Source organism: Coregonus clupeaformis, chromosome 33 (assembly GCF_020615455.1).
Source record: "Coregonus clupeaformis isolate EN_2021a chromosome 33, ASM2061545v1, whole genome shotgun sequence".
In the NCBI taxonomy this organism is placed as follows: Eukaryota; Metazoa; Chordata; class Actinopteri; order Salmoniformes; family Salmonidae; genus Coregonus; species Coregonus clupeaformis.
In genome coordinates this window covers 1,324,245-1,345,050 of record NC_059224.1, presented here as the reverse complement: position 1 = coordinate 1,345,050, position 20,806 = coordinate 1,324,245, and the positions used below count along the sequence as shown (strand labels likewise).

At 42.0% G+C, this 20,806-nt stretch overlaps 1 protein-coding gene across 7 annotated transcripts in view; it reads left to right on the top strand.

Moving 5' to 3' along the window:
* The window catches only part of LOC121556362 (nuclear factor of activated T-cells 5-like), a 51,825-nt gene that overhangs the window by 18,752 nt on the left and 12,267 nt on the right, over positions 1-20,806 (top strand). For 2 of the 7 annotated variants that reach the window (XM_045210109.1, XM_045210107.1), the window contains exon 1: positions 12,667-12,731. Coding sequence is in view for 1 of the 7 variants with exons in the window: in XM_045210104.1 (XP_045066039.1) it covers positions 12,603-12,731 (129 nt within the window). In the remaining 6 variants the exon portion in view is untranslated. The other 5 variants (XM_045210110.1, XM_045210106.1, XM_045210105.1 and 2 more) reach the window with 4 other exon arrangements.

The following is a 20,806-nucleotide window of genomic DNA, read 5'->3' as shown; positions in this document are numbered from 1 at the left end:
GGCCGGGCTGGACTGATAACGCACACCGAAGGCTTGCGGCGGGAGGTGAAATAGCCGGACAGGGCTTACGAGACGCACTACAGACTTAGGCGGTGAGTAGGAACAGGCTGACCGGCCGGCTTAAACACATGGGGTTGAAAGTGGAGATGGAACAGGCCGGGCTGGTTGCATGCATCACAGACGAAAGAGAGCAGGCACGGCCGGATAGGAATACCAAACGCACTACAGACTTGCGGCGAGTGGTGAAAACAGCCGGTTTGGTGGGCAATACACCGTAGGCTTCTGGTGCGGAACAGAACAGGTCGGGCCGCCTGGCGACGCGCATCACGGCTTGCAGTGGGAGGTGGGGGCACGGGCCGACCGCGATCAGGGACACACACTTCGGCCTTCACGATCAGGAACGGGCCGGACCGACTGGCAACACACCCCCAGTACCTTTTTACATGCCTCTACACCTTCCTTCCCTTTCGTGACCAGTGGCCCTAACCTGTCGGCTTCTCTTCACAGCCGCTGGACCGCCCCATCATGCCTCCTCGCGTTGCCCCGCCGCCCACGTCGTGAGCCCCCTCGTAAATTTTCTGGGTCCGGACTAGCCTCATCGTCTCGCCTCAACTGGGCCTCCTCTGTCTGTGCACCCACTCGCCATCCAACCTGGACATGCTGCTTGGTCTGGTTATGGTGGGTTTCAGTCACGATCGCCAGGAACAGCTGCAATTGAAGCGCATGTTGGGAGGAACACAAGTGATGACTCAATACAGAAACACTTACAAAACAAAACACGATCCGAAGTCCCAGTACACCACTGAACAGAACAAAACCCCAATACAACCACAAGGTGAACACAGACAGTTTAAACACATGGTATTCTAATCAGAGATAACGAGCCGATAGCTGACACTGCGCTCCGATTGGGAGTCACTTGACCAAACATAGAACGAGAACACCTAGACACTAAACACAGTGCACAAAAAACACATGAAATCTACACACCCTGACTCAACATAAACAGTCCTGGGAGCGAGAGTGTCAGGTAGGCCTATTTCACCAACCCTATCAGAGATATAGTGAGCTTTTTTAACATTCTCAGAGTTGGTTTTGAATCTTCCAAGATTGATACAGCCGGCCAACGTCGGAGGAAGTGGACTGGAGGCTCAGGGTATAGGCCCCTGTGTTGTTAGTCACACATTGTGTTTGTTTTGTCTTTCAGGTGGTTGATTCCTCTCTGTCTCTGTGTGAAGAATAGATCTGCTCTGGGATTCAATTCCATGGAGAGCAATGTCGTAAAACATTCATCAGTGGATGGCTTAGGTGACAGGACCTGGCACTTGCCATGCATTAGGAAGTAGGTGAGAAGACCAGACCTGCTCTATTGGATTAAAGAAGCCATTACGTTTTTTTCTCAGGTACTGAGAGATTGTGGCTGGTCGCTCTCATTTGCATTTGGTTTCCAGTGTTCAGGTACCCTAGATGGAGATATGAATGTTCCTTTGGTTATGCACAGATAGAGACCCCAGTTCAGCTGTGTGGTGGGGCAGTGTATTGGAAACCTGTAGGAGTTTCTTCTGTGACTGGAACTGTGTGTTGGAGAGAACATCAAGTAATAGTTGTGTCTATCTGTTGTGCTTTTATCCAAACTGGAGGTGTGCTGGTGACCACGTCTATAATGATGTCACTGGACCGTGTGGTCCTTGCTTACACCTCTGTTTGGGAAGTGGGCACAGCAGCAAGAGATGAGGGTTGATGACTGTATGGTGACACTGATAGTGTGTAAAGGACGTGAACATTTGCATTCCTGATACCAGAGCTGGCGACCCCTCATATTCGTTCTCCACCACCCCTCCAGTTTTCCCGGAGAGCGTGAAAGGGGACAGATTTGCTGTTGGGTGATACCGTGGAAGCATTTTATCACTCCACCCCTTAGTTGTCAGGCTCATTTCAATCATGCCTCTGTTAGGTTGGCCAAATTGAGACTCAAGGGCATGGCAACAGTTGTGATTGTCACAGTTGTCTTTGGGAAAACCTTTTTCATGTGGCTTGAGTGGACTCTAGCTGATATAGGTAACTGTTGGGTGTGAGAATCACAGTGTACAGGTTAGGCTTACTTGTCAAATAACTTTTGTTTCTCTTTACCGATTTTGGTTGACATTTCTGTGGTGAAAACTATTAGCACCTCTTTTTGTCGCAAAAATTTCACCATGTTTCAGTCATACATTTTATCAAGCCGCATGGATGGCAACATCTTCCTTCATGTTGAACAAATCTGAGACAACGCTTTTGACCTCATCATTCAACATTCATCACTCAATATCATATTTTTCTGTGTCAATGTTTTACAAAGTAGGTGGGCCATATGTGAATTGTGCTTCAATGGTTTGTATTGGTTTGCCGTTAGGAGTGCATTTTGCGAAGTTGTTGAGTTCTCCCTCTGGGCTCATACCAGAGTAGCACCTGATTTGAATATAGAATTGATGGCTGCCCAGATCCTTTGACAGCTTTAGATGTCAGGGGAGGCCGTAGGTGGCGTTTAAAGATAACAAATTTTTTTAACACATGGGTTATCATTGCTTACTGAGCTGATTCTGCAGTATTTACAGTAACTCTGGCAGTTGTTGAAATATCCACCTGTAATGGTAGGCTAACTTCTTTATTTTGGCGTTTGTATTTACGGATATACACTACCGGTCAAACGTTTTAGAACACTTACTCATTCAAGGGTTTTTCTTTATTTTTACTATTTTCTACAATGTAGAATAATAGTGAAGACATCAAAACAATGAAACAACACATGGAATCACGTAGTAACCAAAAAAGTATTAAATAAATCAAAATATATTTTATAGTTGAGATTCTTCAAATAGCCACCCTTTGCCTTGATGACAGCTTTGCACACTCTTGGCATTCTCTCAACCAGCTTCATGAGGTAGTCACCTGGAATGCATTTCAATTAACAGGTGTGACTTCTTAAAAGTTAATTTGTGGAATTTCTTTCTTAATGCATTTGAGCCAATCAGTTGTGTTGTGACAAGGTAGGTGGGGTATACAGAAGATAGCCCTATTTGGTAAAAGACCAAGTCCATATTATGGCAAGAACAGCTCAAATAAGCAAAGAGAAACAACAGTCCATCATTACTTTAAGGACATGAAGGTCAGTCAATCCGGAACATTTCAAGAACTTTGAACGTTTCTTCAACTGCAGTCGCAAAAACCATCAAGCACTATGATGAAACTGGCTCTCATGAGGACCGCCACAGGAATGTAATACCCAGAGTTACCTCTGCTGCAGAGGATAAGTTCATTAGAGTTACCAGCATCAGAAATTGCAGCCCAAATAAATGCTTCACAGAGTTCAAGTAACAGACACATCTCAGCATCAACTGTTCAGAGGAGACTGTGTGAATCAGGCCTTCATGGACACCAATAAGAAGAAGAGACTTGCTTGGGCCAAGAAACACGAGCAATGGACATTAGACCAGTGGAAATTTGTCCTTTGGTCTGGAGTGCAAATTGGAGATATTTGGTTCCAACCGCTGTGTCTTTGTGAGACGCGGTGTGGGTGAACGGATGATCTCTGCATGTGTATTTCCCACCGTAAAGTATGGAGGAGGAGGTGTTATGGTGTGGGGGTTATTTGCTGATGACACTGTCTGTGAGTTATTTAGAATTTTAGGCACACTTAACCAGCATGGCTACCACAGCATTCTGCAGCGATACGCCATCCCATCTGGTTTGGGCTTAGTGGGACTATAATTTGTTTTTCAACAGGACAATGACTCAACACACCTCCAGGTGGTGTAAGGGCTATTTTACCAAGAAGGAGAGTGATGGAGTGCTGCATCCCCCGACCTCAACCAAATTTTGATGGTTTGGGATGAGTTGGACCACAGAGTGAAGGAAAAGCAGCCAACAAGTGCTCACCATATGTGGGAACTCCTTCAAGATTGTTGGAAAAGCATTCCAGGTGAAGCTGGTTGAGAGAATGCCAAGAGTGTGCAAAGCTGTCATCAAGGCAAAGGGTGGCTATTTGAAGAATCTCAAATATAAATAATATTTTGATTTGTTTAACACTTTTCTGGTTATTACATGATTCCATATGTGTTATTTCATAGTTGTGATGTCTTCACTATTATTCTACAATGTAGAAAATAGTAATACAAAAAATAAAGAAAAACCCTTGAATGAGTAGGTGTTCTAAACCTTTTGACCGGTAGTGTGTGTCTGTTTTTTCTCCTCATTAGCTCATGAGAAGAGACAACTCTCTTATGGAAAGTGCCCCCATGTTCCTTGTTGCTATGGTGTCAGTGGCAGCCCTCATGTAGGCTTGGTTGTAAACATATCAGGAGCGTTGTAAATAGCTCACTGCAGGTGCCAGCCCTCTGAATGGGTTTCTCCCTGTCTGGGTTGCATATCAGATGTGCTGCTGTGAAGGTAAGCCTATTCTTTATCCTTCCTTGTGTCTCTTCATTTAATGGTGTCCCACCACAATGTAGCATAGCCACCCTGCAGCTTTCTCCTACTTTGGCTGTTTGTGCTTTTCTCAATGGCCCCCATTTCTGCTTGACAAGCTTCCAATGTCAATGCCACCAACCTGTTGAACAAGCTGTTAGAAAATAGTCTGTGTACACCGTTACAAGACAAATGGAGGGAGGGGAGGGGGACAGAAGGGGGGTTAACAGTCACTCAGCCAAAACACAGTGCCACGCCCCAGGTGCCAGGGCTAGTAAGAGCAAGCAGCAGGAATGTGAGGGAAATGAATGGGAGTGTAAGTCTTGCCTTTCCCATCGTGAGTGGTCTCTCTTTACACTTTTACTTCAACATAGAGTTGTGCAGTAAAAACTGAACACAAGCGTGGCGCATGGTATGGGCACGGTATTTAACTGTGTGGACGTTTTGATCAACTTTGCCTGGATTTGCCTCTAAAGAAGGTGAATCTTTGAACAGTAGGCTACATGTGGCAGATCATAAGCTTGGCAGAGTTAGGCTAAATACATTGTACCTGTAGCTTCATTATAATTTAAACCCTATCATCATTGCATGGATAGTAACAGCATTCTTCTTTGAGAAATGGCATCTTAAATTCAGTTTTTGAACTGTGAACTGATTCAATTTCTGAATTGTGACATCTGTCAGAGTAGGAGAGGAAATGAAGTTATCCTCGTCTGACTTGATCAAATTCACAGAACAGCAAAACAGGGTGGAAGAATATAGAGTGTGTTAGAATGGAGGCAACACATGGTGTCGGGTCAATGTGTTTATTTTGCCAGTTAATGATATTGACCCTTGTTTTTCTTTTCCCCATGCGAAAGGAAAACCGTGTTTAGCGATGTGAAAAGAAAGCACTGTTCTCTGTTTGCGAGGGAGGAAACTATGCAGCAGAATAGGAATTTTCACTCTTTATAAAGTCCTGGGACTGTGGAAACACTGAAACAGGCCAGCCACTGATTCGAGAGCAGAGCTCTGAGAGCAGAGTACATATTTTCTGTCTGTGCGGTCTGCATTCTGTTTACTGGAAGGGCCCCGTGCAGAGTGCACATGCTCCCACATGTGCCGTCAGTGTGCCCAGGGAGGACTGGTAGAGGGAATGGTAAACGGAGGGGCAGACTCAGAGAATTAGAGAGAAAGTGTGTTTATTTATGCCTTTCTTTTCTGAGGAGGTTAGGTAACATAGAGGCATTAAAACCACACCAGGTCCCCTTGTGCTGCTGCAACGTGAAGCTGGGAGGAGGAGGCGGAGGAGTTTGTCATTTTCAGGCCCCTCTGTGTGGGAAACTGTGTTCTCATCCAAAATGAGCAGTGCTGTGGGACTCTCGAGGCCTGTGGGCTGGTTTCACTGCTTGCTTCCCAGGTTTGGCTGTAGTAGACAGGCAGCGGTAACAATGGGAGGGTTAAGTATCTGATACACACACACACCAAACCCCGGGACTCAGCTGCAAGTAATTAAAGCTGGCAGTTGGCAGAGAGTCAGGCGACTGTAATGGCCGCTGTAAGTTCATACCATAATATGTGGAAGATGAATAGGGTCTGGTAGTAAACGTGTTGTCATGTTGTTGACCTAAGGCTTTCTAGCTCCCCTCCCTGTGTCCCGTTCGCCCTGAGGGGGGAGTCCGAGGGAGAAAGGTCCTCTGTAAATCCTGCTCTCTCTACTGTAATCAGATCTGAAACACTTCTTATTGACATGCCAGGGCTTTTGCTGTGACCTGCATAGTCTTGTTAGGCATATTATTTTTTCCATAGAAGTTGTTTATCCCTGAGGTGTTACCGTCTCAGGTTTGAAAGTAAAAGATGGTTCCTTCTCAGAGAACCCTCAGCAGGCCATTCATTTGATTCTAGTTTGACATGACTGCATGGATTCATTCAGATCTGGTGTTGCAATCTCAATCATAAAGAGAAAAGTAGCTATGGAGCTTTTTGTGTTGTAAAATATATAAAGTATCAGCAGGGGCTTTACCAGGACACTAAAAGCAAATGATATTCAAATGATAATTGTGAAAGGGAGGACTTGTTTGTATGGGCTGACTATGGCCCTATTCCCACTACGAAATATGAAGGAGGGTCTGAGGTGCGGGGTGGTGAAAGATAATTCTACTTTTCAAACATTACATCCTTGCCTTACATTTTGTTGCAGCTGGCTACACGACATTCTTTGTCTGCAGCTCAAATTTAACGTAAATATCACAGTAGCCACCAGCCAGAAAGCACAAACTATTCAACAATGACAAACTTTTCTTCTAAAGCATATTACATTATTGAATAATGCAACCAAACCATATTACACTCTTGAATAATGCAACAATTCACAAGCATGTACAGTTGAAGTCGGAAGTTTACATACACCTTAGCCAAATACATTTAAATTCAGCTTTTCACAATTACTGACATTTAATCCTAGGAAACATTCCCTGTCTTAGGTCTGTTAGGATCACCACTTTATTTTAAGAATGTGAAATGTCAGAATAATAGTAGAGAGAATGATTTATTTCAGCTTTTATTTCTTTCATCACATTCCCAGTGGATCAGAAGTTTACATACACTGAATTAGTATTTGGTAGCATTGCCTTTAAATTGTTTAACTTGGGTCAAATGTTTCAGGTAGCCTTCCACAAGCTTCCCACAATAAGTTGGGTGAATTTGGGCCCTTCCTCCTGAAAGAGCTGCTGTAACTGAGTCAGGTTTGTAGGCCTCCTTGCTCCCACGCGCTTTTTCAGTTCTGCCCACACATTTTCTATAGGATTGAAGTCAGGGCTTTGTGATGGCCACTCCAATGCCTTGACTTTGTTGTCCTTAAGCCATTTTGCCACAACTTCGGGAGTATGCTTGGGGTCATTGTCCATTTGGAAGACCCATTTGCGACCAAGCTTTAACTTCCTGACTGATGTCTTGAGATGTTGCTTCAATATATCCATATACTTTTCCTTCCTCATGATGCCATCTATTTTGTGAAGTGCACCAGTCCCTCCTGCAGCAAAGCACCCCCACAGCATGATGCTGCCAACCCCGTGCTTCACGGTTGGGATGGTGTTCTTCGGCTTGCAAGCTACCCCCTTTTTCCTCCAAACATAAATGATGGTCATTATGGCCAAACAGTTCTATTTTTGTTTCATCAGACCAGAGGACATTTCTCCAAAAAGTACGATCTTTGTCCACGTGTGCAGTTGCAAACCGTAGTCTGGCTTTTTTATGGCGGTTTTGGAGCAGTGGCTTCTTCCTTGCTGAGCGGCCTTTCAGGTTATGTCTATATAGGACACGTTTTACTGTGGATATAGATACTTTTGTACCTGTTTCCTCCAGCATCTTCACAAGGTCCTTTGCTGTTGTTCTGGGATTGATTTGCACTTTTCGCACCTATGTACGTTCATCTGTAGGAGACAGAACGCGTCTCCTTCCTGAGTGGTTTGACGGCTGCGTGGTCCCATGGTGTTTATACTTGCGTACTATTGTTTGTACAGATGAACGTGGTACCTTCAGGCGTTTGGAAATTGCTCCCAAGGATGAACCAGACTTGTGGAGGTCTACAATTTTTTTTTCTGAGGTCTTGGCTGATTTCTTTTGATTTTCCCATGATGTCAAGCAAAGAGGCACTGAGTTTGAAGGTAGGCCTTGAAACACATCCACAGGTACACATCCAATTGACTCAAATGACATGGTCATTCAGCCCAAAACCTTCTAATGCCATACATCATTTCTCTGCACTTTTGTTTAAAGGCACAGTCAACTTAGTGTCTGTAAACTTCTGATCCACTGGAATTGTGAATTATAAGTGAACAATTGTTTTAAACAATTGTTGGAAAAATTACTTGTGTCATGCACATTTACATTTTTAGTCATTTAGCAGACGCTCTTATCCAGAGCGACTTACAGGAGCAATTAGGGCTAAGTGCCTTGCTCAAGGGCACATCAACAGATTTTTCACCTAGTCGGCTCGGGGATTAGAACCAGCGACCTTTCGGTTACTGGCACAACGCTCTTAACCACTAAGCTACCTGCCGCCCTATGCACAAAGTAGATGTCCTAACCGACTTGCCAAAACTATAGTTTGTTAACAAGACATTTGTGGAGTGGTTGAAAAACTAGTTTTAATGACACCATCCTAAGTGTATGTAAACTTCCGACTTCAACTGTATGTGACAATTAAAGGGTTTATTTTCTCATCTATAGGCTACAGTCATTACATTTTAACGTCAAGACAAAAGCACAGAGTTGCTATACCAGCATGTCTTCATCAAGTAAAGTTAGCCTAGCAAAGCTGTTTTATTTGGAAGCCAGACCTGCCACAAAATTGTTTAAATAAAATGCCTCATGATTTGTCAACGTGCACAATTAGTCTGATCTTCAGTCTGATCAACTGTAGTCTACTGATAACAACCACAGCTGCAGGTAGCCTAGAGAAGCCTATGCAATCTGATCCCATCTGGTCCAGGGGAAACGTAATGTCATGTTTTTATAGCCTAAGCTATGTATTTATAGTAGGGATATAACAAATGTAGCATGCATCAGTCAGAAAATCTTTCAAACATTGTGAATCACCGGTTCACATAATTTTTTGCTCGTACTACTTTATTTCTACCTTCCGCAACTACCTCATATTTTGTGACCACTGATGTGTCCTCTCATTCAGTGTCGAACTAGCCATATAACTATGTTGACAGGCATTGATCTACAAGTAATGTTGTATGCCGAAAAACCCCAGGGAATATCAGTAGCCTATTCAAACTGCACACTGTGCCCAGCTTTGCGTGCTGACCAACGCGAGTTAGGTAGCCTGTCCCTGCAGGATCTTGCACATATGTGTGGCACTTTCAGCATTCAAATGCTAAAATGGCTTGGGCAGTATTAGGCTTCATTAGTTGAGTGACAACCTATATAATTTGCTAGATTGTTATCAATGCGCTGTTGAAAATGGTGTTTTACCGGAATAAAAGTAAGCTACAAGAGACTACTCTAATCTGGCTATACCTGCTGAACGGGGCTTACAATAGATTTTATTTCAATTGTTCAGGTTCACCACCAGCAATAGTTTTGGTAGTTTTGCTTTAAACGATCAGTGTACAAAACATTAGGGACGCCTGCTCTTTCCATGACATAGACTGACCAGGTGAATCCAGGTGAAAGCTATGATCTCTTATTGATGTCACCTGTTAAGTCCACTTCAATCAGTGTAGAGAATGGGAGGATACAGGTTAAAGAAAGACTTAAGCCTTGAGGCAATTGAGACATGGATTGTGTATTTGTGCCATTCAGAGGGTGAATGGGCAAGACAAAATATTAAAGGGCCTTTGAACAGGGTATGGTAGTAGATGCCAGGCGCACCGGTTAGAGTGTGTCAAGAACTGCAACGCTGCTGGTTTTTCACACTCAACAATTTCCCGTGTGTATCAAGAATGGTCCACTACCCAAAGGACATCCAGCCAACTTGACACAACTGTGGGAAGCATTGGAGTTAACATGGGCCAGCATCCCTGTGGAACGCTTTGACACCTTGTAGAGTCCATACTCCAACCTTGTAGAGGTCCATACTCCACCTTGTAGAGTCCATACTTTTTTTTATTTTTTTATACTCCGACAAAAATAGAAGCTGTTCTGAGGGCAAAAGGGGGTGCAACTCAATATTAGGAAGGTGTTCCTAATGTTTTATATACTCAGTGTATATGGTAATGTTTTTATATATAGGGTAAAGTTGATAATTTCAAAAACAAGGAATCACTTTTGGGAGCTGCACTGCATTGCTAAAACGGGAGGAGAGAAGAAGCTCGCTAAAAATGTAAAACGTTGAAAACCAATCGGTTTTGAGATGGCGTGAAATCTAAAGTTGTGCTATATATTCATTTGCTATGTCATATGTCATTTGTAAACGATAAATATTGATACATTACTAGCTCAAACACTTAATCTGCAAAAATTACGAGTTAATTAGTGGGCAAAGGTGATTTCAGAACCAAAGAGACAAAAAACATAAGCTACATTGCCCCCCCTAATCTGATAGTGGTAGTAGGGTGGTAGATGTCTAGTCTCCCTTATGGCTCAGATCAGGTGCCTACACAATATACACCATAGACATACATCATTTACACACAGACAGATCCAGCTCAGCGAGGCCCATCTCATAAGCTCTATCAGCAGCTGGTTTTAATTTAGAATGGAAAATGAATGTGTTTATGCAACAAATGTTACTGCATCGAATCGTATCGCATTGCTTCGTTCTCTAATCAAACCGTGTATCGTATCGGAGCCCATGTATCTAAATACGTATTGAATCGTTGTGAAAGGGAAAGATTCCTAATTTATAGCCTAAAATGGGCCCATTTATTTGTTTTCTGAGAAAATGTGAATGTGATCAAATTTGGTTTATATTCATACTTCAGGTGGCTAGGCTACCTAGGCCTTTTTAATCCAAAATTATTGACTGGATTTATTCAATCAACAAAATAGTGATGACTTGCTGTATGAGTATCTTTTTAATTACAGATGCAAAGGCCTACACAATGCAACCCTGCATACAGCGAGCTCAGCCCTGTTTGTTTGTTGTTTTGTTTGTTTTTGTCCAATCGCAGTTGTCTCTTAGTCTGTGTGAATGGTTGTAATGTTTTCATCCTCCTTAGGGCCATGAGTTTTTCCATTATTATATATATATTTTTTAAACATGACTTGATTAGAAAGATTATCTGGTCCCATTATAGCTCATATAAAACCGTTTTTTACTATGATTTATTACTATGACATACACTTCAAATAGGGTCCGGAGTTGGTTAGGTTAGCCTACTACCAGATCAGGAAAAACTCTAGGCCCCAGGAAAACAATTGCCCCCACCACCACTCTATGTCCTGTGGTGCCACCTCTGAAATCACCAAACAATGTTACAAATGAAAAAACATATCCTATTTGTATGTTTTTGGTGGGATGGGCTTCCATAATTTTAACATGGCTCAGTGCAGTCAGCACCTACTGCGACAATTTCAGAATGTAACAGGCTTTTACTGCAATTTCAGGTAGAAAATCTATAAAACAAGTCTAAAATATTAGGAAAATGTCTATACATTTCAGCTGTTTCAAAAACATTGCTCTGCTATTGCCATTTATACTGTAGGAGTGTTGGGCTGAACGAGACAATTGTGTTCACACTGCCCTGCTTCAAGGGGGGCAACTGTTGGACAGGTGTCATGCGCTACCTCCGAAGGTAGCGGTCGAGACAGTCCCGTGTAGCTCAGTTGGTAGAGCATGGCGTTTGCAACCCCAGGGTTGTGGGTTCGATTCCCACAGGGGGCCAGTATGAAAATGTATGCACTCACTAAAACGGTAAGTCGCTCTGGATATGACTAAAATGTAAATGTAAGTAGTGTAGCGCTTGAAGTCACCTCCCTCCACACCCGGCCTCCTCCAGTCCTCCTCGAACCTTTGGCTTTCAGTGTGGTGCTCATCAGCATACTAAACATGGCTCGGGGGCATTGTGCTCTTGTTCCCCTAAATAGCTCCCTGCCATTTTGCAGGGAGGGGGCCGAGCGAGACGTCCCAGGCCCCTGGCACAGACACGTGGTGATGGGGGTTGGTAGGTGTTGTGGGCACCGGGCAGCAGCAGATAGACCAGGCTGTGGAGACATGGCAGGAATCTGGACTGGGGCTGTATTTATCAATATGCTCTTGTTGTTATAGTACATTTATAAACTGCTAGGCCATTTTCCAGAGTGATGGCCAGGCAGGACAATGCTCTGGGCCTGGTACAGGGTCAGTGATAACCGCCAAAGGCATGCTGTACCATGTTTACGAAGGTTATTGTTTTTCGCTGTTGAAAGTTTTGCTTGATGTCTATAAGGAGAGCCTATAAGTATAGCCTATAAGTGAAAGGGAAAAAAGATCCAAACTCACAGAATTGTATTTTACATTTTTGAAAGTTGACCATCTTACTCAAATTTTGAAAAGGAGGAACTGCAACTTTGCTGTATTTACAATTGTCTTCTTGAATTCTGAAAGAGCTTCATCTACAGTAAATCTGCTGACTTCTTTGCAAGCACTCCCATGCTGTGAGATTATGAACAGCCTTTCAAATCCTTGCAAAGGGACTTGACTCACCTTCTGAACCCCCCCCCCCACTCCTCTTTCTCTCTGTCTACAGAATCAGTGTATGACCTTCTCCCCAAAGAGCTGCAGCTGCCATCCTCCACTCAGCAAAACACAGCAGCAGCCATGAGCCAGAAGAGCGGTGGAGAGGCGGCTCCTCCTCCCTCAGCTGCCCTTGACTCAGGTAAGCCCCTCCTCCTCTACCCATCTCCTCTTCTGCCTCCATGGTAACAGTGAGCAGTGCTGGTAATGGTTCCATCCTGTTTCCTGGAGTCAACCCTTCTTTAGGCTACCTGCAAGACCACTTCCAACTACATTAGGGGTAGGCAGCACACAGTCTGTACCTGTAGGCTTACACCTGCATGTAGAGAGTACAGCCAACCCTCTATATTTCATATTATGCGTCCATCACATGCCTTGACAAATAGGCATGGAGCAGCTGCTGAAGACCGGAGTTATGAGGCATTATTGCCCTCTCCCTCGGGCATCCTGTGGCCCTCAGCAAAACACACTGCACACAGTGCCAGCCAGCCATCCCTGGGCCCTGGGGGCTTGCTCACGTCTCTGAAGACTGTGAACAGTTCTGACTGTGAGGGATGGGAATGACCTGTTCCTGTTTTTTTGTTTTGATGTGCATTATCCCCTGGGTTTTACACAGAGATAATTATTGGAGACATGCAGAACTATGAGCACCCTATATCATGATCTGTTGGTGGTTGCTATAAACCTCACAGCTCAGATGTAATCAGCTCCAGCTGCAGCCCCTTTTTAGAACCCCAATCAGAGGGCTAGACTGAAAATGAGCAGTAGTAAAGCATTGCCTGGTTTTATGCTGACACAATGATTCTATACAGGGGCTATAGGATCCAAACATCTCTTTATGACATAGGCCTACAGGTTGCAAGCAGATCAGAAAGGCCTCTTTTTAATACTTGTGCTTTAGAGTATACATTTTTAAAGGTTCCCCATCAGGGCGTAGGGGCTGTAACACACAAACAGAGAGGGCATTCTTTCTCTCCATAGAAATCCAACTTCATGATCCCAGCTCAACAATTGGCTATAAGGATAAGCACTGTTTTGAGTGGTTGGGTTATGCTAAAACAAAGTAATGCCTACAGTCCTTGCTGGGAACACTGTGCCTTGCAGTTGGAGTCTAAGGAAACCCTCTTCATTCCTTCCCGTTAGAGGACACCCCTGATTCTTTCGGGGCACACAAGACCTACAGAGTCCCCATCTTCTTGGGCTGTCTTAATGATCTTCAATACGGCAGTCTCAGTCTATTTGGGGTCCACTAAATAATGAAAAGCAAAATGTACCCCATTAATTGACAATAGCAATTGGCTTCCAGTCTGATATGGTACATTTGTGAAGATAAACATTATAAAAATGCTAACCATCTCTCTTTGGGACAAGACACAAGTCAGAAGCAGGGTACAAAACCATTTCGGTACTGCTCACAAAAGCATTGTTTGAGATCCAAAAATTCAGTGATATCTCCTTGCAAAATACCAGAAATATCACTAACTGTTTACTTATGTGTTTTGCAGCTATTTTGCTTAACCAGTTATTGCCACACCATTATTTAAAGAAGTATCTTCTGACACCATGCATCAGTCTGTGTAAGGCTAAATAGTACATATAGTACACTACTTGCACATAAGGAATCCAGAAAATCACTGAAACTAGTATGTTTGCAACTGTAGGCCTAAATGTTAATTAACCCAATATCATATTCAAAGGAAGAGAAAAAAGATCAAACAAAACTTGTCACAACCTGAACATTCAAAATGCAATTCACTTTAGCTCTTTTTACTCTGCCCCTTACCAAAGTGTCCCGGTTTAGAGTGAGTTTCAGTAGAACCAGAAGTATGTTGCCTTCGGACATCAGTGCTTCAATGAAGCCAATGCAGCCCTCAGACAAGGCGGGACATACTGGCTGTAGCTGGAGGAAGGTGAAGTATTTTTCAGTTTACATGAAATTGAATTTGGGACTGTAGGTTTCACTGCAAATTGGCCTTACTTCTTCTGGCTATCTCTTCTTCTTTTCACTTTTATGTGAACTTTATTTTGTACCCCAAATCTTTGCAATCAAGTATTGAAAAAATACTTTGACATTAAATTGTAGGTTTTTATTGGTCAAATGAGGACAACTCTTTAATTTTAGGCTGTCCAGCAGTTCAGGTTTTTTTTGGTCACACCAGCCAATTTTGGCCGTCGCTTTGGCTCTTTGTTCAAGTAGTTTCTTCCTCCCCATATCCCTGCACAGCCTTCCTCCGTTTGCCAGCCAGATAGCGCTCTGCTGAAGCATCTCTGCTCTGGAGCTGCTGCTTTGGCCTTTTTACTACTGTACTGTGTTGTTACTGTACTTTGCAAGGCGGGTGCATGCTGGCTGTGACATTACCCTACTCCCATCCTACGCCTGCCCTGCTACTGACACTGCTTTTTATAGCTTGGCCTGGCTGTCACCACATCCCTGATGCCAGTGTCCTTACTGTTTAGCTCTGTACGGCTGCACACTTCCCTGCCCCTGTTCCTATCCCTGTTCTTGTCCCTGTCCTAGCGCCCCTGCCTGTAACCTTAAGGCTTCATTACTTTTGTCCTGTTTGTCCTCCATTCCCTTCCCTGACCCCTGCACTTTGAGATATGGCTGAATGGAGATGTAGCATCACTCTAGGTTGGCTTCAGCTGTTATGTAGGAATGTCTGTTATTTTTAGTCAACTCTGGCCATACAAAATTCATATTGCTTTTACTTTGCTGATTAGCTCTCCCCTTTTTATTTTTCTAATTGATGTAACATGTTATTGATTTCCATCTAGAAGTCTGAAATGAGCATGAATTATTTGTTGTCTGAGGTCAACTTTCTTCCTTGCCTTTCAGTCAGTCTATATGGGAAAACGTTTCGTAAAATGAAATCCAAATTGGTACTAATGCCAGGCCATTTTTAAGGGAGGTCATTTCAAATAGTGCACTTCACAAGAGAGTCTGTTTTTCAGTTTTAAGTAAGTAATTGCAGTGGGAGTCTTTTTATAGGTGTACACTAGAGAGGGAAAGGACCTTATGTTACTTTTGCCCATAATTTCATCCAGTTGATCTTTAGGAATGTTTGTTCAGTTCACACCTTGCTATCCCAGCCACTCCTTCTCCTGCTTCCCACCCATGCCAAAGGGTCAGAGTTTGCTTGTGCCAACTTAGCTTCTGCATGAGTTTAAAGTGGAAATACATGTTATTTTACAAGCTCCAAAATGACACTCAGCCAGTACATTGAACAGCACCTGATCAATATCAGCATCCACACACCTCAGCAATATATTGACAAGTGAACATACTCCACAAAGTCTTTATGAAATGTTCTTCCTTTATTTGTTTCAATAATATTCAGCAAATGCACAAAGTGAATTGCTTTTTTGTTGATTGGATGCAAGTTGTTTTGCTATTAATGAACTTAACTTGCATTTTAGCTGGGCCCCACAGGCGTCGTCATGGGTTGTGTGACTGTGTCTGTCTATCAGTAGTGAAGACATTTAGTCCCAAGGGCTCTTAACCCATCAAAAATCACCCAGGGTGTCGAGTAGGTCCGTCTAAACTTTTAGACTTCTTATTATTTAAATGTATTGCATTTTATTGCATTTACAGTTTTTTGTATTGTATTGCCACTGAGTTTTTGATGTCAAAGTTTTGTTTCTTTAATTCTGTATTTAAATGGTAGTGGAACACAGTGTAGAAGGGGGTGGGGTTAAAGGGACATATTCATCATCTCCAGCACCACCCCAACATTAACATATGTGAAAATGGCGCATTTCTGTGTTTTGTAGTAAAAGAAAAAGATAAAGATAAGTGTTTCCAATGACATCAGCCAATTAGTAGGCAATGTCTACTCAAAATTTGTCCAAATCACACGATGCACACCGATGATGCCATTGGATACACTTATCTTCCACTATCTTTTTTTACTACAAAACATAGAAATGCACCATTTTCACATATGTTGATGTTGGGGTGGTGCTGGAGATGATGAATATGACGTTGAAAAATTGTGAAGTTTCCCTTCAAGGGTTTAAGGGTAAAGAAAAGCAGAACTTGGGCTAGAATGGAACATGCAATGGTCCCATAGGTGGAGGCATGGGTCTTAGGTAATGCCATTTACAATAAGAGCAAGTGTTTATTAAATGTTTATTATGTTCTATGTTTATTTCAAAATGTATTAAGTCTACGCTGTAATACACCTTGAATCCCATTGCCTCCATCTGCTGGGACTGTGCAATAATCACATTGGTTTTAAGAGCATGGTGATTTGCAGCCACTGAGCATTTTTGTTGAGTGGAAATTGGTAGGGTTTGTGGAAAGAATAGCCTACATAAATTGAATGATATACTACCGATACTACCATTTTATGGCCGAAACAAATAGTTACAGTGCCTTTAGAAAGTATTCATACCCCTTTACTTATTACACATTTTGTTGTGTTAAAGCCTGAATTTCTCTCACCCATCTACACACAATACCACATAATGACCAAATGAAAACATGTTTTTAGACATTTTAGCAAATTTATTGAAAACGAAATACAGAAATATCAAATTTACATAAGTATTCACACCGCTGAGTCAATACTTTGTAGAAGCACATTTGGCAGCGATTACAGCTGTGAGTCTTTCTGGGTAAGTCTCTAAGAGCTTTCCACATCATTTTTGTATATTTTAAGATTATAAATTATTTTAAATAATTGTATTTAAAAACTAAAATGTAAGTACTGTCAAATTGGTTGTTGATCATTGCAAGACAATCATTTTCAAGTCTTGCCATAGATTTTCAAATATATTTAAGTAAAAACTCAGCCACTTGGGAACATTTACTGTCTTCTTGTCAAGCAACTCCAGTGTAGATTTGGCTTTGTGTTTTAGGTTATTGTCCTGCTGAAAGGTGAATTAATCTCCCAGTGTCTGGTGGAAAGCAGACTGAACCAGGATTTCCTCTAGGATTTTGCCTGTACTTGGCTCCATTCCGTTTCTTTTTTATCCTGAAAACCCCCCCAGTCCTTAATGATTACAAGTATACCCATAACATGATGCAGCCACCACTATGCTTGAAAATATGGAGCGTGGTACTCAGTAATGTGTTGTATTGGATTTGGCCCAAACATAACACTTTGTATTCAGCACAAAAAGTTAATTGCTTTGACACATTCTTTGCAGTATTACTTTAGTGCCTTGTTGCTAACAGGATGCATGTTTTGGAATATGTGTATTCTGTACAGGCTTCCTTCTGTTCTCTGTCAATTTGATTAGTATTGTGGCATGCCTATAATGTTGTTGATCATGCTCAGTTTTCTCCTATCACAGCCATTAAACTCTGTAACTGTTTTAATGTCACCATTGGCCTCATGGTGAAATTCCTTAGCAGTTTCCTTACTCTCTGGCAACTGAGTTAGGAAGACACCTGCAACTTTGTAGTGCCTGGGTGTATTGATACACCATCGAAAGTGTAAATAATAACTTCACCATGCTCAAAGGGATATTTAATGTCTGCTTTTTTCATTTTTACCAATCTACCAATAGGTGTCCATCTTTGCAAGGCATTGGAAAACCTCCCTGGTCTTTGTGGTTAAATCTGTGTTTGAAATTCACTGCTCAACTGAGGGACCTTACAGATAATTGTATGTGTGGGGCACAGATATGAGGTAGTCATTCAGAAATCATGTTAAACACTGTTATTGCACACAGAGTGAGTCCATGCAATTTATTATGTGACTTAAGTAAATGTTTACTTCTGAACTTATTTATGCTTGCCATAACAAAGAGGTTGAATACTTATCGACTCAAGGCATGATTTATTGACTCAAGCTTTTCATTTTTGTAAACATTTAGAAAAACATCATTCCACTTTGACGTTATGGGGTATCGTGTGTAGGCCAGTGACAAATCTCAATTTAATCCATGTTAAATTCAGGCTATAACACAACAATTTGTGGGAAAAATCTACCGGTGTGAATACTTTCTGAAGGCACTGTATATAATTTGTTCATAATATACACCATTTTATGTGTGAAGTTCTCTAGCTTCAATCTGTACTTTGTTCCTCTGGATGTCTCTGTACCAAACCTCCTCAGAGTAATTATACATGAAGCCTTCAACCTTTTGACCTCCATCTCACTTTGAATCTTGAATTGCAATGCATTTCGTTAGCCAGGGTATTATGCACAAACAGAGCAGGTGATGACTCAAAATTCTAACAAGAAATGAATCCTGAATCTCTGCCCTTCAAGTCAGCCATTTTGGTGGTTATAGCTGTCTTATTGGCCAGCTGTCTTTTTCTTTTAGAATGGATGGGCTCCTATTGAACAGGATGTCTTCATTACCACCTGGCGTTCAGCATTTCAAGGTTATCAGATGTACTGTGCTGTTTGCAGGTATAATAGTTTGTCAAGATCAAAAGGTTTAAAACCAGGCAATGCTTTATGAGGGCCAGTTTCCTGGACCCAGATTAAGCCTACTCCTGGATTAAAAAGAATCTCCATTGAAAGTGCTTTTTAGTCCAGAAATAGTCTTAACTTGACATGATGATGACCAAAGACACATTAGGCTTTAACGAGGCTAAACAACAGGGGTTAAAAGGTGTCTGTAATAAATGCCTCTTCCTGTGGCCAGGTGCCTTTCTCCTGTGATAAATCAGACATCCTGATTTAAATTATTTATACCCTGGATAAAGAGAGGCAGCAGTGCTCTCCTCCATCCTACCTGTAGGTGTCTGAGTTTACTCTTCTTTAAGACCTGGCTACATTTTAAACAAACTATCAGCCTTGCGTGTTTAGACTAGAAGGCTAATGGTGGCGTGGGAGAGACAGAGAGGGAGATTCTATCCAACAGCTCTACTGCTCCACAGCACAGGCCAAAAACAGAGGGATTTCATTCTCTCCCGCAGCGTTTGCTGTCCTGCCATTTATTACACGGTTGTCTTTAGTTTCATTACACTCAAAGCAGGGCAACTTGTTTTTAGATTAGAAAAAAATAGGTTACCTCCTTCCTCTGGAGAGACAGCATGACATAAAAGGGCAGTTGTTTGAAATGTGTACACAACTCACGGATGGGACGATTTACTCAGGCATATTTGCCAATGTACAGTAGTCTACAGAAAGCTTTTAGGCCATATAAATAAGTCAGGAGGGAGCAGAGGAAGAGCTGTGAACCTTTACAAAGCTGGAGGGGTTTACTGGACTGGGTTTCTTTGAGGCCTTTGTTTCTCCAGTGTTTTTAAGTGTGGTGAGAGGGCGCTCAAAGTGGCTGCAAATCATTCACTGTGGTTCCAATCTTAGTAGGGCCTATATGTTTCTCATGTTTGTTGCTCTTCTAAAAATCTGCATGAACTGCACATCATGAAATGTTTCAAAGGAAAGCATCATATTTAGATTTTCTACTTTTTATAATTTTGTAATGAACTAATCCTTCAGCATTTCAAAACCACTACTGTTATGTTTATTCTTGTTTTTAAACTGATTTTCATTTGATATTACATGGTTGTGAAAATGGAACTAGTTCTTTTGCCTCCTAGGATCTGCATGTGGGGTCTGTGGGAGGAAGCTTACAGCTGCCATGGGGAACAAATTGCTGTCTTGCTGGATCCCAATTGAACTAAAACTATTCCTGTCTCTTGAATAAAAAATGTAATCTATAATCTATTGGGTAAAATAGCTGCTCCCTACCATCTGCAATCAGGTGAAAGTTTTTTGTCTGTTTGCTAGATTGTATGGATTTCCGCAAACAGAAGCAATGTGCTGTATGTTTTGAAAGCATTCTTGTTCACCAGAGCATAAATAGATGTATGGCTTTATCCATTTCTTCTGTTTATCATGGCTACTCTTCAATAAGTTCAATCAATTTAGCCATAAAAAATTAATTTGAGAAAAATATAAACCTATTAAAGCAAAATTGTGCTCCACATTGTTGCACTCTGGCATGGTTCCTATATGAGTGCATTTGGAACAGGAAAAGTGAGAGGGCTTGTGGGTGGAATGTAAAGTGACTGGAATTTCCTCATAGACAATGCACCACATTGGATTGTAATGAGTCATAGATATCTGGCATTCTTCCGATTACCATCAAAAAGCTATCTTATTTTTCAGTCATAAGGACTGTAACTACAGTTTTGAATGAAGTGTAGCCTAGTTGCACCTCTTTTATTTTTGATTGTTTTTAAATTCAGCGTATCGAGATAGGTTTTACAAATTAGGATAGCTTGTCTGCCTGTCCTCTCACTCCTCTCCC